At 48.8% G+C, this 23,216-nt stretch overlaps 1 protein-coding gene across 2 annotated transcripts in view; it reads right to left on the reverse strand.

Moving 5' to 3' along the window:
* Window positions 1-1,128: 1,128 nt before the first annotated feature.
* LHX2 (LIM homeobox 2) overlaps window positions 1,129-23,216 on the reverse strand; it is a 28,394-nt gene continuing 6,306 nt past the window's right edge. Inside the window, exons 1-5 of one of the 2 annotated variants that reach the window (XM_026049417.1) lie at window positions 18,525-18,659; window positions 15,931-16,133; window positions 15,210-15,592; window positions 8,241-8,446; window positions 1,129-2,208 (exon numbers count right to left, since the gene is read on the reverse strand). In XM_026049417.1, the coding sequence (XP_025905202.1) occupies window positions 1,921-2,208; window positions 8,241-8,446; window positions 15,210-15,592; window positions 15,931-16,133; window positions 18,525-18,644 (1,200 nt within the window). In that variant the 5' untranslated portion in view covers window positions 18,645-18,659 and the 3' untranslated portion in view covers window positions 1,129-1,920. Of the gene's footprint in view, window positions 2,209-8,240; window positions 8,447-15,209; window positions 15,593-15,930; window positions 16,134-18,524; window positions 18,660-23,216 lie in introns of those variants that run through there. The other variant, XM_026049418.1, reaches the window with a different exon arrangement.

Genomic DNA, 23,216 nt, shown 5'->3' on the forward strand with positions numbered 1-23,216 from the left:
AGTTTCCTTAGTGGACATTAAGAGGAAAAGGTGTCTTGGACAAACTAGCAAAGGTTATTAACTCCACCTGATTTTTTTGATATGTCTTCGGAGTGCACAAACTTACAAGCCYAGGCTGTGCCAGCGCGCTTGCTGCAGGGACGCATCCCTCCCGCAGCTCCAGCTCTGAAGGGCTACCTCGCTTCGCAGAGTTCACCTGAACTTTTTTAAAGCTGAAGTGTGAAATAAAAGGTTAATAAATGACCTAATTATGTCAGCATTTCTATCCCACAGTCCTCAGACACTGAGATCTCTCACTGATCTCCCTAGGAATTTGGCATGCGCAGGAACGGCAAATTTTCAGCTGAGAAAGCTGAATAAATATAGCATTTTTAAACCAAAACATTGTTTCCACAGAGTCTGGCCTAATAAATCATCTTCAGTGCACTGAGAAGGGCAAAGGACCTGAATCTTGGCACCTATCTTACTCTTTATCTAGAAAAATCTTTTAGCAATTTCGATCCAGAAGGAATGACAGATCAGGTTCAGAGGGCTAGCCACTTAAAACCTAATATTCCAGATGGAAAATCCAATTGTAACAGGTTTGCAAAGGAGCAGCCGTACTCAGGCTATGCATCACTCAGCCCATAAAACCACAGGGCAAACAGTATGGGGTGCACTCATTCTCCTAAGGTATGTTGAGGTATATACTCATTATTTTCTTAATTACAGAAAAGCATCTTTAAAAATGACAGAGAAAAGCTCTAAGTATGAGTGATATTCTGCACAAATTTTATGTGGAGAACGAATTAAGTTAATTTAAAAGGTCCAAAATAGTTAAAGGAATAGCTACTTTCATTAGGATTGGTAATATCATACTCTTCCCTAGCTTTTCATTCCTTCAAAGCACTACAAAAAAAAAAGCTGTCAGGCCATAATTTTGTCTCCTCTTTGTCCACGAATGGCACAAACCAAGCTGAAACATCTCCTTCTCTTCCCTGGGGACAATGTTGGCAGCGTCGCCTCGGCCAGCGGCGGCTGTGGCCACGCAGCTCCCRGTGCCTCGCTCGCCCTGCCCAGGGGCACCGGCCGTCGCTGCGCGGGGCCGGCTGTTCTCGTAAAGCCCAGCGGAAGCCAAGGTTCCTTTCAGCACCAAAGCTAAGCACAGTTTGTCTGCCTGAATTTTAACATTATACGATCATTTCTACCTGCAACTAACAATTATTTATTTCTCTATAATGAAAATACCTGGACCGTTGTACAAGCTGGATTCCTCACCCATGTACACTTCGGAACAGGAGGCATGTTTACAACACACTCAGAGTTCATCTTAGGCAGATATTGTGTTTGAACTGTGATTTTCTAATCCATTTAAATACAATCAGCCTACCTCAATTGCAAAATTAATGTTAAATGTAACTGCAGCCATTACCAAGTAGTTTCCATAAGTGGTTTTATTACTGGTTAGGTTTTACAAATTCTGGTATTCGAACAGACTTTGACCTTAAAATTCTAAAACAACAAAGCAACCAATGAAAGGCTTAGGACTATYCAAAGTAACAAACTCTTAACATTTTTGCCCTGGTCATAAATATACAGAGAGAAAAAGAGAGAAGTGGACATGGAATCCAAAGTAGATAAAACAGTATATAAGGCACATGGCAGTCTTTGAAAATACAGAAGCTTTAGCCAACTTAAATTAATTGCTGTTTCCCTTGCTCAGTCCACAAAACTGTACAGTTACACAAATGTTGTGTTGCAATAGATCTTCCAAGTTATTCTTCAGTCCATACTCCATAATACCAGAACACTACATTTCCTTCTGTTTTTAGGAGAGATCCTAATTGTGGTTAGTCAGTTGCTCAAAGCCTCTATTAAAATACACTTGGAATTTCAACTAAGAATAATTTCTTTTTTAAAGAAATTATTGAGAAAGAGTCATCAGAAAAGGTTTGTAAGAGTTGTCTGTGAAGGACTTCGAGATTCATGAACCTCAAGACTTCCGGGCACTGACGTCAAGACAGATGTCACAGTAGGCATAGTAGGATTAGTCAAGTCCGTTAAGGTAGTGGGAGTGCTGGATGGACTCATGGAGGCATTGGATATTTCTGAGGCAGGACCTGATGGGGTCCCTGCTTGGAGTGTTGAATCTGAAGTCTTATCCACCCCTGTGTTTTCTTGACGTAAGAGGTTCCGTCTGAATTTGGCTCGGGCATTTTGAAACCAAACCTGAAATAGTTTAATACAACAGGGTAGCATTTAAAGAGCTGCAGTGTTGAGGAGACAAAAAAAAAAAAAAAAAAAAAAAAAAGTAACGAGAAAAGCAAAAGCATATTCACAAATTCACCAATGCTTGAATTAGAGAAGATGTTTTTACTGGTCACGTTAGGAGAGCAGCCACAGTCTGGAGAACTGTCCTCTGTGTGCGCTGCAAGGCCATCCCCTGCCTCCCCTGCAGCTCTCTGTGCCAAGAGTGCCCAGAGTGGGCACAGCAAGTGGGCAAGGAGGGAGGAGAGGGGCCTTTCCCCGCAGGCTGCGCAGAAGGATGCCTAGAAACCTGGCAACCCCACGGACCCCTCACTGCCGGAAGGGTTTGTCAGGACGGGGCGAGAAACCAAGCACCCGATGCCTACAACATAACGAGTGTCACAAACCTGCCTCTCTAGTCCAGTCCCATCAGAGGCAGGAGGTGCCTGGACCTGGCCCAGGGCACCCTGCCTTTTGAGCAGCGATTGCACTTTGCTGAGACGACTGCCCCTCTTCCTTACTGTTTTCTGTTCCTTCCTTCTCAAATGCTTCAGTCCCCATCCCTCACCCCAATCTCCATTTTTATACTTGCTAAGTATTGTAATGAAGATAGAGACTTGAATAGCATTAAAGACTCAAAGCTCATTTAAAACTGTTATCTCAGAAGAAATGATATTCACAGACAGAAATACTTTTCCAGGATTGCTACTTCTTGCATTATCTCTTCGTTATCTGACCATGAACAAAGGACAAAAGCTATGACTTCATCTTCTCCAATTAAATTTCAAGGTCTAGATCCCAGTTGGTGCTCTCCACTGACTACAGGATTTGTTTAAAGATAAAATATATGTCTGATCTACATGAAAATATATATAATGAAATGTGTTTGTGAAATTTGCATGAAACACAGGTATAAAATACCACTTAAATATGAAAATGTCATTAAATACCCTACGTTCAACCTGACATATGTCGATATTGGCTAACTGCACAGATAGAAGCTAGCTGGAAAGTCACAGGACTGAGTTATTGGAAGGACTTATGTCATTGTTACAGTCCTAGCAACTGACCCTGTGCGGGTCACCATAGCCCCACACTGACCCGCTCTGAGGAATATGAGCAATTCTTTCCACTGCAGATGCAACGTGGCCCCATGCCTGTGCTCCTGCCCGGAAGGGGCCAAGGGGGTGAAAATCGCTGCATTTCCACCCTGACCCATCGCATTCCCCTGCACTGCCAGTACAGGGCAGCGGGGCGCGCGGAGCTCACACGGCCACAGCACAGCCAGACCAACCTCGACAGAAATCCTATCTGTGACTCAGAAGCAGCCCTGGCCCTGCCGAGGATCTGCTTTTACCCTTTACCACTAGCGATAATAGAGGCGAAGTGCAAAGAGGAGCTCACAGGTGGTCACTGCTGACACTCACGGACACCACTCTTAAGTCGCAATTAAAGCAAAATAGTCTCTAGTGCAATTGCATATACACACATACATAGACTATCACATAATTTTACACTAATGTTCATAAATGCATATATATTTATACATGGAAGAGCTCCAGATATTAAGTGGATAATTGTTATAAAGATCTTTAAAGTGGTCCGGCATAAATATTTGCATTATTGCTGAAAAGACATCTAAATATTGATTAGCTAAATTCTGAAAATATTTTCCTTTATATTAAAAAGGAATAACATAAAATAATGATCACAATTGCAGTACTCTGGTATGCATTCAGGATATGAAAGTTTTCAGCAAAGCGTTTGCACTGCGGAGAACTGAAAGACCTGGCAGTGTTGTTCTCTGGGGCGCAGGCATGTGGCCCGCTCTCCGCTGCCCGTGCTGCTGCTCGGAGCTGTGCAGGGGCCGGCGGCCAGGACGGCAGCCCCTGCACAACGGCCCGAGTGCTCCCATCACCGCCGCGGCCCTGCACCTGCGACCTAGCGCATCAAAGCAGGGAAATAATGACCCAAATACACCTAACTGGAAGAATTATTCCAGAAGGACTTATCTCACATCAATTACACAATTAGGAATCTGGTCTTCAATACTGAAGAACAGACAAAATCAGTGGGAAGTACKTAGTGTTTTTCTGTCCAACTGTATCATTATAGGGCCGAGCTATTTCAAATCCAACAAGAAAAATRTGGAGTAAAACTCTCACTGAAAAATAAAAGCAGCTGCATGACCAACCATCGATCCTACTAGACCCCAGTCAGAGCTGAGCATCCGTAGCCGGGCAGCTCAGCCGCTAGGCAGAGGGCTCGGCGGTTAACACGGTACATCGCAATTCTGCAGGGGCTGCACAGCTGCTTTGGCTTCTGTGCCTCAGCTGCCCGGCTGTAAAACAGGGATAAAATAACTTCTTCAGAAGGACAGGAAAGTTCTGAAAATAAATGCACAAAGTACTGCAGAGGATTCCAATGATCGCCTAAGATAATTTCAATTTGTATTTATCAAGTCTCCATTCTCGCAACTATGATATATTAGTAATACACATAGCTTGAGCTAGAAGCAAATTTTTAAGCACAATTTTGTTATTTCACACAGCTAACTGGGAGACATTACGCTTTTCTGAATCTTACTAGATAATACAGGGAAAAATGCAGATAGAAGCGTAGTGGATGTTGCACCACAAAGCAAACCTCGCTCACTCAGTGCATGCACGTTCTGGCTGTTCTGTTCCGATTAGTACTGACGCGGCTGGAGCGGGGCTGGAGGAGCTCTTGTGGATGCAGCCTCAGACAGGGCTACCCCAACGCAAGCTGTGCCGAAAGGAGCGCGGGTACCGACACACCGCTGTGAGCAGCCCTGTGCCTGCTGATCCCTGGCTACTGCACCCCCAAAGCGGGAGCGCAGGCAGAGGGGGGTCCGGAGCGACGTCCCAGGGGAGCAGTTCAGACAAGTGGACACAGTGCCCACGGAACCAGAGCGGCCACATTGCTGAACTGCTTCTGCCACGACAGTGATATTCCCACATCCCGGGCAGCGGAGAGGCCCTGGACATACCTGCGGCTGGCAAACCACATCTTTTAGGGCTTCCTGCTCCCACTTTTATGAACTTGGAATAAGAAAAATCAGTTTGCAAAGAATAATATTTGTGCCAATTAGTTAGCTCACAATTAGCCGGTTACTTCAATTGCAAATGAAAGCTTACCATAATAGGCATGTGTTCCCGGCTGCAACACAAGGGGTATGCAAATCAATTTGCAAACATGAAGTTAAATGTGAGCGAAAATAAATAAAAATGCGGGGCACAAATAWAAACAGACTTACTGGGATTCTAATGTGGCTACTTAAGAAAATAGTCTTCATTACAAAGCTACTAAAGGAAATGTAATTTATGGAGCAGTATGTGATGTTTCAACGCCGTTCTGCTCCTGGACATGGGTAGCTGATGACTAACTGCATGTACAGCCAAGAGAGGAGTCAYATTTTCCAAGCCTGATATCGCACATCACGAAGAACTGGGCCAAATTCTCCTCTCACGCACCAACAAACTACCCCCTTCCATGTTCTGTGGGACTATCTCCATAGCAAGGGCACTAGAGCCATTTCCTCACGCGCGGGGAACTTCGCCRTAGACGCTTGGGAAGCTCACCGGGCTCGGTACAAGAGACAGCTGTCTTTGTCTTCATCTGCTCTCTAGTATTTTATATTAAAATATATTCTACTGAGGATACATAAAGAAACACTGTCTTTCATCAGCGGAACTGAGACTTGAACATATCAAAAATACAACAATTTACAAACATGCCTAGTAGTTAAATAGAGAATACTGAGAATTTCTTACTACTGGGATGTACGCACATACGTTTGGGAGTCCGTGTGCCTTCAGTATGTAAGATGAGTTAATAGCACTGATGCTTTTTGAGATCAACAGTGTCAGCGAGTTACAACATGTTCAATAAATGACTCAGATGGAATGCCAACCTCTCTGGCTCAGAAGAACTTACAGGTGACACTATCTCTGTAACCAACATCAGGCAGAGTTTTCCTCCACCTTTAAACTAGTACAGATGAACTTCGGGGTTTGAAAAAACTGCCTCAGTGGCTTCAGAAACCTCCCCTACTTCCTCTGACGGGTTAGAAATAAAAAAGCAGGTTCGTTTGTTTGTTTGTTTTGTGGCCCAAATTAATTTTCAAACAAAAGGYCCCCCCAAAAAAAGAGAAAGCACTCGTAACAGCCAGGAAAACTCAGAGTCAGAGTGATCCTGGACAAAGCATCACTGAGTCATTTTCTTGAGGTGCCTCCAACAGTATCATCCTCCGGGCGCAATCCTCACCATCAGCTACTACCTTCCACCACTCTTCAGCCAAAGCAGCCCAGGGATAAAGCAGTATTTCACTATGGAAGTGAAAGAAGTGAAACACTAATTTCCAAAAATATAAAAAACGATTAGTGGAATTGCAAAGGACTACTACAAAATAAAAGGAGCATTAAACCCCCTCAAAATGCCAAGATGCAGTGTATTAGGTGGAAACAGAAGCAATAAAGAGATTGAAGGAGGAYTGGAGTGCAGTGGCGACACGGAGTAAAACTTTGGAGATGAGAAAATGCATTGCAAAGGGGAAGGAAGGAACACAAAAAATAATGTGGACAAGAAGTGGAAGGACAGACGATTAGAAGAAGGGAGAAGAAGTGATGGAAATCTAAACTGATGTAGGGTGAGAAGAGAGAACAGAAGGATGATCAAGAAAAAGACGTTTTGTGGATGCTGATCTCCTTTCTTAGTGAGGTATGGAAAACTGCTCAGACAAATCAGGTATGAATGTACAGCAAGGAACAGAAGAGAGAATTCTAAATTGTGTCTCAACTCTAAGGATAAAATAAAGAAGTGTCAAAATAAAGACAGACAAATGCAGAAAAACTCCTTCCTTCACGCACATGGATAAAGGAGAGCTGCTCTGAGAGACACTACATCTAGTCTTGGGGCACGCACCAAGCACACAGTCCCACCACCCCAAACCACCACCACTAAAACAATTAATAGYAAGCTACGGAGGAGACGGCCAAGAGAAAAAAAAATGCTTCCTTTTTTTGTTTTTTATTGTGAATCCTACAAAATCTTTATTCCTCTTTCTGAATTGTAAAATTCAAACTCTCTTCAGGGAATAGATCTTTTCCTCAGTATTTTTTCATCTACTGCCTTCATCTCCTTTTCATTCACTTGCCTACAAACTGGGGAGAGCTGCCCACGACCCCCTCCCAGGGCCCTGTCACTGAACCCCAGCTGTCCCTGCAGAACCTACAAACCATTTTCCTTCCATCAGGATTCATTTAAAGGTTTCAGTAGGAGATTCTGGCATGCCATCACTCCCACATGTCCCAATTTATGTCTGGTTGTGGTTATTTGGATAAGTGCCAATTAAAATTTGACTTCTTGAATCATGACTATAAATTAAAATGGAGCTGTATCAACTAATATTCCCACTTTTGCTTCCCATAATAATTCAAATTGAGTGCATATCCTTGAAGAGGATTTCGGCGCAGCTTTCGGCGAAAGTCTTTTCAAAATGCTCTCCCCTTTCATTCTAAGTTACTAAACCATGAATATAAAAAAGAACTTTAAAAAACAATTTTATGTCCCCTTCAGCTGCAAAAGAACTATCACCTTCCCTGCCCTGATAAAATAAATCCAGGCTTCTMTTTAATTTCTTGTGAAGGCAACCATTCATAGTAATCTCTAATCTAAGTCTTCTCTAATTACAATGAACACAGCAATAAAAATATTTTACCGTTTCTTATGGTAGACTGGAAGCTAAAATATGGACCAGCATTAATTAACTTTGGGCAAACAAGTAGGGCTCCGGACCTTCACAACTGCCATTAAGAGGTGAGAAACCAAGTTGCCTACCTTTGGAAACCTTTTCTTGAACTATCTAGAATTCAACTGGAGTCTTGCAGAAGGTGTCGAGAATTAAGAAAAGCTGGAGCATGGGCAAAATCCAGTGTTTCAAACCTAAAGCTGCTACTTTATTTATGTTTTGAGAGCAAAGGCTCTGCTCTTACCTGCAGAACTCTTTTGGTCAGGCCGGTTTTCTGAGCTAGCTGTTTCAAGTCCTTGGCGTCGGGATTGTGGTTAATAGCAAAGTACGACTTCATTGTCCGCAACTGGTGGTGTTTGAACGACGTCCTCATGCGCTTTGTTTTCTGATTGCTGGGGTATTGCTGGTCTCTATCCAGGTGGTCACCATCGTTTTCATTGCAGCTTAAAGCTTAAGGCAACAAGAGGAAAAGGCGTGTAAATCTATTGCTCTGTGACCAACATTGTTTGCAGTTCATGCGAGTGCAGCAATTAAAATAACATGCCATGGCATGTATTGTCCTGGCACAAATCCTACTTGCCTTCCCACCATCGCTGCATCTTCTATTTTTCCCGTACAATAAGCAGGCTGCGAGGACCCTCACCTGCCTCTTTATGGCTTTTAAAATGTCAGGTCTGCTTCCTTTTTTCTTTCCTACAGCTTTACACAGCCTGTCCCCCACTTGCAGCCTGTAGGACAGGAGCTGTCCTCAACTCTGTAAAGTGTTTTAATGTACTTTGTATCGCTAGAAATTGCATTGTAACATAAAAAGAAAGCTATACAATGTAGGCCACTTAAATCTCGATGGAACAGACCAGTTAAAATTATAATTATTTCCTCCATCAATGTAAACCCTGTAGAGCACAGGAGAGACCATTAAATGAAACACTATAAAAAAAAATAAAGTTTGTGGTACCAGACAGCAATTATGACTATAATTTGACTAGCTAAAGAAATAAAGCTGTTAACACAATGGATCAGTGACATGCCAAATGAAAATATACACCTTTCCAAATACTTGCATAACTACATTCATTTAACAAAAAAAAAAGAAAATACTAGCATGAATGATCAATTCTGTTACTTCCCTTTGAAATCACCAAACCAGACTGCTTGACATATCTGCATAAACCAGCTATAATGATTCTACAGGATGTATAGGAGCAAGGAACATTATTGTAATTATTAAATTGTATTAAATGTTGAAAGGCAACCAAAATATTCTCATGGACAAAAAAAAAGTGCATATAGTAAAACACAGAAAAACTCATAAACAAAACAACATTAAGGATTAGGCTTAAATAGTTCTTTAGGCTTTTTCAGGCTTAAATTTAGGATTTTTTGGGCTTAAAAAAAAGCATGTATATATATCAGAAAATTATCTGTGATGAACTGTCRTCAATTTATTTCTCTGCACTGATATTTGCAACTTCCTTTTAATATTCTAGAAGTTTTGCATTACAAATAGGGGAAATATCACTACTATCTCCTGTTTTACATTGCATCAAAAAAAAAGTATTAGTRGAGCTTTAATATGTGAATTATTAATCAATTTCTTGGGCACATAAACAGATTTATTTTAAYTGTCCATTAYTGCTGATTCATTACAATTCCATACATCTCATAGATACACACATCTTTACAGTCTTACTTTAAATATRTACTATTTATCAGAGGTGTTCAGCCCTATGGAGTAAATATGAATGCTGAAAGGCATGTATTAAACAGTTTTTAAAAATGCTCGTACTATACATGCCCCCATAACAACAAATGCACACAGTTACTATTAAAAGACGTTTTGCAGCGTGTACCGCGGCAGCCCTGCAAACCTGAGCCTTTCAGAAACTTTTAAAAAGACATGGCACGTTACACAGCAAGGCCTGCAGAAAAGCAATGTGAAACCAAAAAGCAGGTTTGTTTAATAGATGCATAGAAAGTATCTGAGGTCTCAGACTCCTCGAGGTGTTGCTGTACACTTTTAATTTAAAAGCCAGCCCCAAACGTTTTGTAGCAGAAGTGCCGTATAGGCCTGTGTGCGTGTGGACGTGTGTGCACAGCGGCTGTCCTGAGCCCTTGCAGGGCGACCAGCCGGGCGCAGCGCAGCCCCGCGCCGCTGCCCAAGGCGCAGGGAACACGGTGGGCGCCGGCGCAGCCGACGGCCACGCAGCTTCCCCGGGCGAGGCCGAGGTCGAGGTCCGGCCACCAACGCAGAGCCACCTCGTGCGCCCTGGCCCCTCTGCCCAGGCTCGGGGAGTCACCGCAGCGCCTTTCCCCATGGCAAATGGTGGTATGGAGACAGGAAGACACACAGCGCTCGGTTTTAAAATTCACTCACAGACTTTTAGACCTTAGAAATGGAAAAGCCCTGTCAGCATTGCCTTAAATGCTTTCAAATCTTCCCAGAAATGAGATGGCAATGATTTAAGAGGATGTGCAAAAAAWTTTACCTAAAAAAAAAAGGAGATTTGTTCATGTTCCTGTGAAATAAAACAAGCCCTASGGTTGCAAGTGGCAGCTGGGCTTTAACCTGTTTTGTAAGGAATGAGGTACTTTCAGGACCCAAGGCAGCAAAAGTGATTCTGAAACAGCCCAGAATGGAGTCAGTACATGAGTTTTCCATCAAGCCCTGTCCAGACAGGAACCTTCACTCTTTGAATTACCCATAATTTTACCATCTCATCTACTAAATAGAAGTAATATTAGAGTAATTAGATTAACAGTGTATATGTACCAGTGAGTGTGAGGCAGCAGTTGCCCTTCTCCAGGAAGAAAGCTAAAGAACAGAGCTGTTCAGGTGCACCAGGGCGCCTGCTGCTCCTTGTCTCCCTTGGGCCCCGCATCTAGTCTGATGTAAATACTCCCAGTCAACGCTATTTCTTCTCCCATGTTTAACTCTGGTACTTGGCACCATCTTCACAAGTTTATTTGGAATAGATCTAGTACTACATGCATCTCCCCCCAAATTTGAGATGTCTCTGCATGGGACAGGGACAGACTGGGCCATGGGTACAAGCGTGTGGAGTCTGTAAAAGCTGAGGAGCTTCTGCCAAAGGCATCGTGTCCTTAGAGCAGCCCTCACAGCTCTGCCCCGACTCTGCGTGTCTCCCAGCAGAGCTACCGAGCTACCCATATTCCAGTGGACGGCAGCATCTAGGACTCCTGCTGGGGCACTCACTCAGAAATATACTTGGTAAAATGCCAGCTCAATGRAGGAGTTTTAAATTAACAAATATTTTGTTCCTAGTTGGTGATAAAGTATATTCTGAATTAGTGACAAGTCTCTGAGTTGACCCCAAAGTTTCTATAGAGCCCCTGTGCTTTCCCACTCCACGTGCGCAGGCCCTGGCCCTGCTTCCCCTCGGGCRGCCTCCTTGGCCAGCTCCTCCGTGAGCAGCGGGGCCTGGGCGCCCCTTCCGCCACAAGATGGTGATGTCCACAGAGAAGAGCCCCGCGCGCCGGACTGTGCTCCCTCACGCCGGAGCAGGGCGCTTTCAGACTGGTCTGCAGAGCAGTGCAGAAAAGTGGCTCTGGAAAGGGTGCCCCTCTTCTGCAAGCACTGCTGGAGAAGCAAAGCTGGCAGCATCGTTTCACACTGTGGTCCCCAGATCCCCACAGTGGGGTTCGGAGGAGATGCGTGTGTTTAGCCCCCAGCTACGCGAAAGGCAKGCGGAGATGAGAATGAGGAACTGCCTTTGGAGGAGCTTTTGTTCTTGGTAGCTTGTGTTCAACATGTTAAATTACCCCAAAAGCAAGCAAACTAATACCCATTTCCGAAAGAAGGAAGAAGCAAAAGCCACATTTGGAAGCTGCACCAGTGCTCCATGCACAGYGGCCTGGGAACATCCAGCCCTTCCCTGCCGTGCTGAAGGAGACAAGGGGTGTTTTAACCAGCTGCTGCCTGGAGAGGGAACTTGTGCCTGGCTGGGGCTGACAGGCACAGGCGTGTTTGCCACCTGGCTGAAGCCTGGAAAGGRCTTTGCGGAGCTGGCAGTGAGACGGAGTGCCCTTAGTGGTACTTGGAGCACAAGCAGAGCCCTTCATCCAGGCACAAGGAGAGCAGGCAGAGGCTKGATCCCTTGGCACAAGTGGTCCTGGAGAGGAGCTGGGCTCCCGGTACAAGGCTGCGGCTTGAGGGGCAGGAGACGGGGCCCTGGCTGCTCCTGCTGAGGGCAGGAGGGGAAGGGCCCTCGCACCGAGGTGGGGCCGAGAGGCGCTACCGGGCGAGCGGGGCTCGCGGGCGCACTCCGCGGGCCGTGCAGCCAAGGCCCGAGGGCGCAGAGAGGAGAAGCTGCTTCGCCGGCCACGGAGGGCAGCGTGGCCGGGCCGGCGCCTCGGGGGGCAGYCCCGCCGCCGAACAAAGGGCGGCGCGGAGCGGGGGAGCCGCGGGCCGCGTTTTCCCCTCCATTACCCCGGCTGAAAGGCGCTGCCGGCCGCGCCGAGCGGAGCCCCGGTCCCGCCATTAACCCGGGGCCGCCCTCCCCGCGGCCYTTCCCTTCCCGGCCGGGCAGCCGCTCTGCGCCCCACGCCCGCGCTGCGTGCGGGAGGTGGCCGGGGGCAGGAGGGAACCGCTGCTCCCCCGAGGAAGTGACTGCGAACTCCCCCCCGCAAAGCCACGGCTCCTGTTCGCCTGCTTGGCAACTGCAGGCGCTTATTTTGAGCTCTGCTCCCAAGGGAAAGGAGGAGGGAAAGGGATAAAAATCGCTCTTTAGAACTTCCCAGGCTTTCCCGGGCTCCGTGAGGAAGCTCGCAGCGAGGGCGGCCCCCCCCGCGCGGGGGCCGCTGCCGAGCCCAAGGGGCTCCCATTCGCGCCCCGCATCTGCCTGGGGGGACGGGGAGCCGCTGGCCCCGCCTGCTGCGCGCGGGATCCGCGGCTACCGGGCCCGGCGGCCGCGGGCTGCGCGGGCACCTGCCGCCCCCAGCACAGCCCGCGGGGAGCCGCAGGTGCCGGCGAGCTCAGCCCGAGCAGCCCCAGCGGCAGCGAGAGAAGGAAGAAACTCTCATTGCAGGAACCAACTAAAAAAAAAAAAAAAAAATGGGGGGGGGAGAAAAAAATCTTTTTGAAGTTTCGGCTTCCTTCTAAGCTATTTTCCACTTGTCAGGCTCTATCCACATCTCAAATCCATCATCCCTGTGCAAGCGAAGCCTAGTTTCGTTAAGGAAAGAAAAAAAAAAAAAAAAAAAACAGTGCAAGCCATGCTGCGGAGAGCATTTCACCAAATAATTAATTATTAATAATCAAATATAAATAAGCAATTCACCAAATCCTCCCCGTCTCACGGGGAGGGCTGCTCCTTCCCCCTCCTCTGGGACACTCATCTTCACGAAACCCTGCGCGGAGCAGGGAGCCTCGCGATGGCCACTGGGCAAGGAACGCGCAGCTCCGGCAAAAGGAAARTCACACTTTCAATCAACGATTTCAGTTTAAAATACACCAAAACCAATGCTTGCAGATATTGGYCTGCTTTGTAAAATGTTAAATCAACGGGCAAGCCCATTCGATTTCCAAATTCTGACACTTATTGCCTCATAACTAATCGGCGGCTGGCGCRGTGGGCAGTAGTTCAGGCGAAGACGCCTCTCTTGCCCGAGAAGAGCTTTCGGCTGCAGGGGCCAAGCGAAAATCAAAATAGCAAAGAATCGGGGGGGAAATTTTCGAAATTTTAAGAGCGGCCGCTGGAGGGGCGCCCGGGGCGCGCAGAGCCGGGACGGGCCGCGCTCTGTCCCCCCAGGCGCGGGAGCCGCGCGCGGCTGCGGCCCCTCCGCTGTGCTCAGGTGCCCGCGCCGAGCCGGGACCTCAGCAGCGAATCCCTCCCAACGAGAACCATTTCCAAGGGGCAGGACGCGTGTTTGCCGGGTTTTCAAGCTCCCTGCTCCTCGGGAGAGGCTGTTGCACCTTCCGCCAGCCCCCAACCCCGGGACAACGCCGGCCCTTTGGCTGCAGTTGGAGGGGRAGTTAGAGGTGCCGATTTCGCTGCCGAGAAGGGCCCTCTGGGCCGAGATGCACCGCTTCTCTCAATTTCCAGCGCAATCTGCCTGGTTTGGGCCTGCCCTTACTTTGTCCTTCGGCGCGGAGCGCGCGCAGCCCCCCCGCCGCGGAGCCCTGCGCCCCTCGCRCTTCCCCCCCGCGGAGGCCCAAGCGCAGCCCAGAGCTGCGAGTCCCCGCGCCGGGGGGGGCGCGTAGGGCCCAGCGACTCGCAGCCAGCTTGTCCTTTCCCCGCCGCCCTCTCCCCTTGGCGGGGAAAGAATAAGCAGAGGAGGAAAAGAGGGGGAAAAAAATTAAAGTTGGAGGCAGTTCTGCACTCTGGGCGACGAGGCTGAACTTCAGAGGGGAAAAAAAAAAAAAAAAAGGCAAACAAAATGGGAAGCACAGAAAGCTCCGCGGCCAAAGCTGAAGCAGAGGCCGAAGAAGGAGGCGAGGGAGCTGCCGCTGGGCCAGGGCGCCCGGACACGCGGCACTGCGGGAGGCGCCGTTCGCTTTTGTCCGCGTCGTATCTCGGACTTGTGGCGCAARGGGCCCGCTCGGCGGAGGGGCAGGAGCCCAGGGGGCAGCTCGGGGCCCTGGCCCGCTAGGTTTCTGCGGAGCGGCCCGCGGGCCCTGCCCGCCGGATCCCGGGCAGCTGCGCAGGCTGCAAARGGGCCGTCGCTTCCTCCGCCGCCATCCGCGGAACAAAACTGGAGCCTCGCGGCTCCCTGTGCGAGCACTGGCCTCCCGCAGCCCCGCGGGCACCCGCGCAGCGCCCCGGGGACCCGCCGCTTCCTTCGCTTCCCCTCTCCCTTTCCTTCTTTCCCAGACTCCGAGGAGCGGGAGCTCTGGGAAAGGGCAGAATAATTCWCCCATCAGCAGCCTTTAAGAACGCAGCTACCAAAGGAAATTCACAGCTCTCTGAAGTGCTAACTTACAATCTCTGGTTTCCAGATTTCATTTCAGGCTGTGCTCCCCCTGCTCCCCCCTCCTTAACCAGATGACCTTGCTTCAAAACATTTTATTTCCAGCTGAAGTGAAAAATGCTAACATATTAGCTTCTGTAATTGCAATTTGACAGCACTTGATCTCAATAATTATGCTGCAGCTAAACTATTATTAACGGTTTAAGCTAAAATAAACGGAAATCCCTCTTTGGAAGCGAGCAGAAACAAACCTTTCAGATCATGCTGGGGGGCACTGGGCTCTTACCTGCATTGTAGGCTGCCAGGTCCGCGCCGGGCCCCGGGCTCTTCCTTTTCCTGGGTCTCCCCTTCTGCACAGTCCCCACGCCGTTGTAATAAGGCAGTCCCAAAGTGCTGGCAGAGCCCGCGCCCAGCGCCGGGCCCTTCCCTGCGGCTACATCCGAGTGATTGAAGTGCACCTGGTACTCCCCTTGGATGAGAGTCTCGAAGTGGAGGCGGCAGTACACCAGATTGTCCTTCATGCCAAAGTGGTCGCCGGTGGTCAGCATCTTGTTGCAAGTGGTGCAAGTAAAGCAGTTTAAGTGATAGACCAAATCCCTGGCCCTCATGACCATCTCGGAGGCAGAAATCCCCAGGTGGCATCTCGCGCATCTCTGCACCGAAAACCTCCTGCAAAACAGAACGGCCAGAGGGGACGGTGAGAGGCGCATCCCGCCTTGGCCAGAACTGCCCGGAAGGCGGCAAGGGGAAAGGGGCTGGTGGGGCCCGCCCGAGCCGGGCCATTTGCGAATGGGCCGTTTCCCGGGCACTCCCGGGACACCCTGCTCCGTCCGGAGAACGGCGCTGCCCGCACCCCGGCCCACAAACCTTGTCCGCGGCCCCGCAGCCCTGCGCCCTCGAGCCGCGGACCCTTCCTGCGGGGCCGCCCTTGCCCGAGCGGCTCCCCAGGGCCAGCCCTGCGCCGTGCAGGGGGCTGCAGCCCCCGCGCCTGGTGGCGCAGCCCCTACCTGTAGTAATCCTCCTTGCAGTAGATGCTGCCGTCTTTGCTGAAGCAGGTGAGCTCGGACTCCAGGTTGAGTTTGCATTCGCAGCACTTGAGGCAGCGCATGTGCCACTGCTTGTCCACAGCTAGCAGGTAGTAGCGGTCGGAGATTTTGCCCCCGCATCCGGCGCACAGGGCGGCGCGGTCACTGCTGATGGACGGCATGGTCTGCAGGGACAAGCGCGACTGTGAGCGAGCGGCCCAGGCCGCCGAGCGCCCCGGCCCGGCCCGACCCTGCCCGCCCGCACTGCCCCGGAGCGGAGCGCGGCTCCCCTGGGTCCCGCCGGCGTCTCCCGCCCCACAGAAAAGACGGGGCTGGGGAAGGAGGGCAAAAAACGTGGGGCTCGGGGGAGGCGCCGCGCACCGCTGTTTTGTGGCTCTGTCGCTCCCAGAACAACCGGGAAAGACGCGGATCAATAACGAACGCAACCGGCACAGAGCGGGGCAGAGCGCACAGCAGAGACTGGGAAATTCCTGGTTTGGACGCCGGGAGAGTGGCCGCAGCGGCAGGACGAGGAGCGGGTCTGTACCCGGCTGTGAGAGCCGCGGACTCGCTCGCAGCCCGGGAGCTGCGCGCACGGCCCGTCCTGCGCTCGCAGCCGCGCTAGCGCCCAACATTAACGGCACCAGCAAATAAACCCGCGGAGCGCGCGAGCTTTGCTAGCCCGAGGCGCGGGGCGCTGCAGCAGAAAACGAAATAGAGGGAAACGCGCGCGCAAGAAAGTAGGAAAAAACAGAACACGTTAGATTATGCCGGGATAAACTTGGAAGCAATAAAACTAAATGTAACCCCTATATAATTTAATAGTTTAGTGTCAAATCACAATCCAATCGAAACTCCCTGAAAGAAAACAAATAAGTACATCCATATTCTGTCAACGTCTACTGAAAAAAATATATATCGAGAGCCATGTAAGCACTTTTGCCTTCCCGGCAGCGCAAAGCGGCGAGGAGAAGCCGCGGGGACCGGGGACTGCGCAGCTCGGAGGGAGGTGGCGGGTCAGGCGGCCCCGCAGCCCGAGCCCCGCGCGCGTAGCACGGGGAGAGACGAGGAAAACGAAGCTATTTTCTTGCACCGAACACTTTCCTGCAACACTCGCACAGAGGACAAAATCCCATCGCTGATAGCATTTCTCCTTCCCCTATCCCCTACTGCAAGTAAATAAAATTATAGCTCTCTACTAGCATGTTGTCCACAAAGCTCCACTAATAACTCGTTTCTGTAACCCGTTAATAACCTCTGATTAGCGATCGCTTTATAACCGAAGTAATTTCTTCTAAACCCCCTTTAAATAAAACACAGTTTTTCGGCTTGGCTTTTCCACTGACAATATTCCGAGTTCCATAAACGGTATTTAAGGATTCATTTTTTTTATACCACTCATTATATACACGTGCATATGTATACAAATTATATAGAGATATCTAAGGTATCACACCACGATATTTATTCTAGTAAAGATATTTTGATATTGTTTAATTGTACATACAAATACTAACTTTTCTAAAGGAAAGTAAAACTATTCGGGATCATGTTCTGTCTTTGTTGTGTAAAGGCTCGTTTAGCCGATATTTCAAAATTATATAATCTTTCTATTACTTTTAGGTAAATTTCGACATAATCTGAAGAGAAATAACACATATTGATGAAGTTTTAAAAACTGAGAGCAGAAACATTTCTTACCCTTGCCCGTATCAGCTTACAAGAGAGCATTTAACCAAAATATGGAATCTTTGTAAATTCAAAATTACCATTTTCCCTGAACAAAAAGTAACACGCACAAAACGCGGAACCCCGCGTTGAGGCCCCGCAGAAACCTCCTCCCCGGCCGGGCAGCTCCGGCCGGAGGATGCTCCTTGTATCGTACGTGCTGGTGTCCAGCTACCCCGCAGCAGCAGCACGGCAGGAAAAGTGAAGAAAGTTACAAATAGGCTCATCCGTCCGCATCCCCGAGCGCATCTGCTAGCTCTGCTTCTCCTTTGCAAAGCCAACATTCATACATATTACTACTACACAGAATCATCAGTTAAAAATACTAGCGATGTTTTAATGCTCTAATGACTCCCTCCATGTAGCCATCCCACCTGAAAAATAACGGAGAAAGGGGCTCTGTGCTGCTTGTCTTTCCATCCTGCAGACAAAAATCTCGCTGAGCCAAAATGTTATCTGCATAAAAGCGCACTTAGCCTCTTCCTAAAAACTTTAGGAGGCCGGACGGGCTGGGGGAAGGGAAAGAAGGGAAGGGAAGGGAAGGAAAGGAAGGAGTTCTTGGACGCTACCAAAAGGCTGGTCTCTATTGCTGCTTTCTCACAAGAGCAGTACCGTTCATTTCACCCAACCGTTACTATTAGTATGCATATTATTAATAATTAACAGTTTCATGCCTTGCCGCACGTCTTAATTTAATCTTTTGGGGTACCCCGATGCTTGTTTTTTTTTTTTTCTTCTGATCTAGTATTTTGTATAGGCTTCCCCACGACCTATTATTTTAAGGGAAATCTTTGAGGGATTCGTTAAGTTTGGGGGCTTGAATGACTCTCCCACTCTTCGCCTCCTACCGTTTCGGTCTCTCCCCTGTCTATGGCCGAGCTGATGGCGGGCGCCTCGCTTTTGGCTCTCCGGTCCATCTCGTCGATGACCCCGTGCATCTCGGAGCCGGACAGACTGTGGAAAAGCATCGCTGAGGAGGCGGCGGAGGTGGCCCCGAGGTGCTGCTGCCGCTGCTGCTGCTGGCAGTGGTCGGGGTCCCCGCAGGAGCCCAGGGCGCGCACTACCCGGAGCCCTCCCCCATGCATGTAGCGCGCCCGCCCGCGGCTCGGGGCTGCGGCTCCCCGCCCCGGCGCGCCCGCTGCTCCGCGGCCCCCGGGGGCGCGGAAGGCGCCGTGCTCGGCTCTAGGCTGCTGCGGGGCCGCGGCGCGTCCCTCTTGGAGGCTTCTTCAGCGCGGGGCTCATGGCCCCAGGTGCGTCGCAGGCTGCGTCTTGGCTGAGGGAGGCCGGGCAGTGGGGAGGGGGCGAGAAATAAGAGGACGACAAAAAGAAATCAAACCATCTCCGCTGGGAAATAAATAAATAAAAATAACAACAGGGAGCAGGGAACTACAGGGCCCCGCGCGGCGCGCAGCGCTGGGGCCGCTCGCGCTCACGGCCCGCGGGGCTGGCGGCGGCCGCGGCGCGGGGGCCAAGTTTGGTGGCCGGCCAGCGCCTCCCTCCCCCCGCGGGCGCTCATTGGGAAAACGGAGGCCGGGGGGAGGCGGACGGGCCTGGCCGGGACGGGGCGGGCAGCGCGGGCAGCAGCGCGTCTGCAGCGGGAGCTGCGCGAGGCTCCGCGCCTTTTCTACGGCCCCTCTGACATCATGTCCTGCCCCGCCGCCATTGGCTGCCGCGGCGCCCGGGCATGTGCTGGGCGCGCAGGGTGCGCGGCGCTGCGCGGGCCCTGCTTGGCGCGGCGGCTGCTCCCGCCTGGACACCTCTGCGCCAGGGCGAAAGTTTCCTGCGGATCGCGACAGCCAGGATGTCCTCAATTAACGGGGCGCAGCCCCTCATTAGCGGCGCGCAGCTCGGCCCTAATTAGCGGCGCGCAACCCAGCGCGCTGCTCTCGCGATCGTCGCCCGATGCCAGGGGGCCTAAGCGGCTCCGTGCTCCTTCCCGAGGGCTCGCAGGGTGCCCGGGAAGCCCGAGGGCTCCCGACGAGCCAGTTTCTGCTGCAGGGCGGCAGCGAGGCCGCTCTTGCTGGGTTCGGAGCTCCGGAGCGCGGAGACAGCGCAAGGGGGGCAGCGCGGCCGCGCAGCCCCTGCGCCAGCGCCCGTCTCGCCCGCGACCTCGCCTCGCGGGCGCTGCGCGCTCCGGCAGGTGCAGCGCGGCCAGGAGCCCGCTCTTGGCTAACCCGCCAAATCCTCTTGCACCGATGCCCCGCTCTGCGCGTCCCGCGACGCCCGTGCGGCAGTGCTGCCCGCCTCACACACACACCTGTGCGCATCGCTCCGCGCAGGCCCGCGCGCCGCAGGGGAAGCGCCGCTCGCAGGGGTGAAGTGGCTCCGAGACCCCCGGGGCCCATGAGCACCAAACGTGCAAATCCCCGGGAGCGGCGGGGGGAGCTACTCAAACACCGCCTCAAAATCTGAGCTTGGAAGCAACGGAAACTCGTGCTTTAAATTCAGACAGGAAAGAGCAACTTCTTCATTATTGGAGTTGCAGAACRTGATGGTAAAAATGGTATATCCATTCCTGCCTTACGTTGCAAGACTCTGCAAGGTGCTAAGACTGCTACAAGACTCTGCAGGTACCRTCTGTGTGGGACGACCTGCCTCCCAGCATTGAAAGGTGTCCCCGAGCTCAGCCGGCACCTCCAACGCCATGCGCTGCTGTGGGCACTTTTGCCTTGGCTTTTCTTAAACAATTTGCTGCATATTTCCACAGAGCTGCACACTCCATTATCCTTAAGCATTTTAATACTGGTTTAATTTCCTATCACATAATTGATTACATACTTTCTCTGTGTATTTAGAGTTCTAAAAGGTCACGGATTCATATACTTTATCTGACACTACTAATTACCATAAAGATTATGTATATTTTATGTCATTACAGCATAATATTTTTTTCCGGTTGCACTGCCCGGGTGCTGGGGAGTGAAGGTCCCCATGGCATGGTACAGAGGGCTGGCATGACCCCCGCTCCCAGGCTATCCCTGATTGTCTCCTTAATGGATATGCAAACACGAGAAGACATCCAACCCTGGCTACCAAAACACAAGGAAAGTAACAGAATGTAAACACAAAGCTGCTAATGTACACACTGACACATGAATGACATTTACATTGTTCTGAATAAAATCCTGGATAGCACAGAATAATGAGCTACAGAAAAATCGCTATAGCAAAATAATCTTTTAGGATGGGATTCGGCTTGTTTGAAAAGAGATTTTTTTTTTTTAAGAACTGCAGCTAAAATAATAAAGTCTTTTAACCTGTATTTTGTTATAGGTGACAGGTGAACAAATCACAGGTCTTGAGTTTCTCTAGCCTGCCTCTCTTGGTAACGTCATCTCCAGTGCCATCTGCTACCTACCAGACAAACAGACCAACCACATAATGAGGTACCAGCTTCCACCCAGCTACCGTGACTAAGCCAGAACAAAAGAATCGACGCCTCCTGCAACAAAGGCAACCAGCCTGGCCTGGCCTGGCTAATTGCTGCCCTTCAGGTTGGCTGTTGCAGATTTTAAGTGAACTGCAAACTTCCATCAATACTTTATAGCTCTTGGATAAAGGTTCTAGGAATAAAAGATAAATGGAAGCAAAAGGTAAGAGAGAAGAAAGCTTAGAAAATAAGTAACTRCTTATGGTAATTTAAAGGCTGTGGAATAATATAAACATGAAAGACCAGGGGGCAGAGTGATTGATATCTCATATGTTTTTGATGCCCCTACGGTTATTAGACTGCAATATATTGGGACATACAATAAACTATGAATTAAAATGTAATTGTAGCTTCAGGCATCTTCTTCATTGTCTGCTGTGGTGTTATGTCTTCATGCACCGTGATTGACAAGGTGTAATTAATCATCTTACTCAGTTGTAAATATGGGCACCCTTCACAGTAGGCATCAGGAAGTGTGTACCAGCAAAGGAAGCAATAGTTGACGCTGATATACCATTAAATCAAAATCAGAACGCTTATATGTTCRGAAATGTGTGTTTGGTGTGATGCTGTTATCATTTATTTCTAAAATACTGTACCAACAGATTTACTTGATTTGCAAGTTAACTACAACATTAACTGGTTTTATTTATTTTGTCTCTTCTTCATTTTTATAGGCAGTGATGTTGTTCTCCTAAAATGTGAGACAGTTTGCTTCTTGTCAGCAAGCGGAGCTCAGCTCTTCATCTCCCTGAGCTGCTGGAGAGAGACTAGCAGGCTTYGGATTCAGAGGCTCTATAGACTGACTTGAAATGATTCAAGGAAATTATTACTCCACTTGTATATCACTTTTTATGTTCTTTATGTAACAAATGAGACACTTTGGGTCATTTTAAAGTGAAAGAGAATAATGAAATAATCTTACTAAGAAACGCCATACAGCTTAAAAATAGGACATTCTTGTCACAGATGCTGTCCCCAAACTGTAAAGAATGCGTTTGTAAAGACGTTTTTAGTATTCAACGGTAAGAAATATTTTATATGTTTCTCTTTCTGAATGATCACCATCCTTATCCAGTTAGTGCAAAAACAGTGTGTGAGTCACAGGAAATCTAAGTGGATTGTCTCAGGAAAATTTGGTGGTATGCATTTTTTTTAACACACATAGAGCTGTTGAATGAGTAATTGGCAACCCATTTAATGTCCTTTGCTTTAAAGCTGTCTAGTACATTTGCTGTTTTAAAAAAATGTCTTTCAAAGCTGTTAAATATGTAACAAGAAGAGGTTGCTTGCAACATTCTAACCCGAACAATGACATACAGCGAGCTGCCTTGGATACTTCCTGCACAGTATTAATTACAAACACAATAATACATGAAAATTTGCAAAGTTCTCAAATTTCATTTCTTTGTAATACCAGCTAATGAGTGTTTTATAAAAGCATACAGTAAAATCTCAGCCCAGCCATTAGCTATCAAATATTACCTACGCCATTTATTTAGGGAGAGCTTAGGCTCTACTGGAAGTGTACTTTTACCATTCACCCCAGACAGAAGCGGATTTGCAGCTGTCTCAGAAGTAAACCAAGCTGAAGACAGTGTAAAGAGCACACTTTAAAGAAAGCAATCAGCAAAGAACATGTTTTATTTTCATTTGAAAAGCTGTCAATCACTGCTAAAGAACACCAAAAAATATTCTTCTATAACATTAGGTAATTGTGTTTGTCTGGGAAACCAGGAATAAGCACAAAAATAAATACTAAAGTTTAAAAGGAAAATATTCAGAATGTTTTGCCCAGATGTTGCACACTAATTGTTTGTCACTAATTGTTTGTCAAACAATGGATTTCAGATAAAAATGCAAGCGTGTATCTACGCAAGTGAGACAGAAATAAGATCTCTTACATATTTTAGTTTATATAGCCACAGCTATTTAAACAATTCCAAAACTGCCTCTACGGGTGTCAAAGAGGGAGGGAAATCTTCAACCACATGATCTTCTCTCCAGAGTCCTGTTAAATCCACTGAACTTAAAACAGAACAAGAAGTGTGAAATATAGGTTTGAACATGTTATGTCAGAAATGTAAAGGTTGGAAGCCTTTTTAGTAAC

This window comes from Nothoprocta perdicaria, unplaced genomic scaffold (genome assembly GCF_003342845.1).
Source record: "Nothoprocta perdicaria isolate Ctin4 unplaced genomic scaffold, notPer1 scaffold_6, whole genome shotgun sequence".
Lineage (NCBI taxonomy): Eukaryota > Metazoa > Chordata > Aves > Tinamiformes > Tinamidae > Nothoprocta > Nothoprocta perdicaria.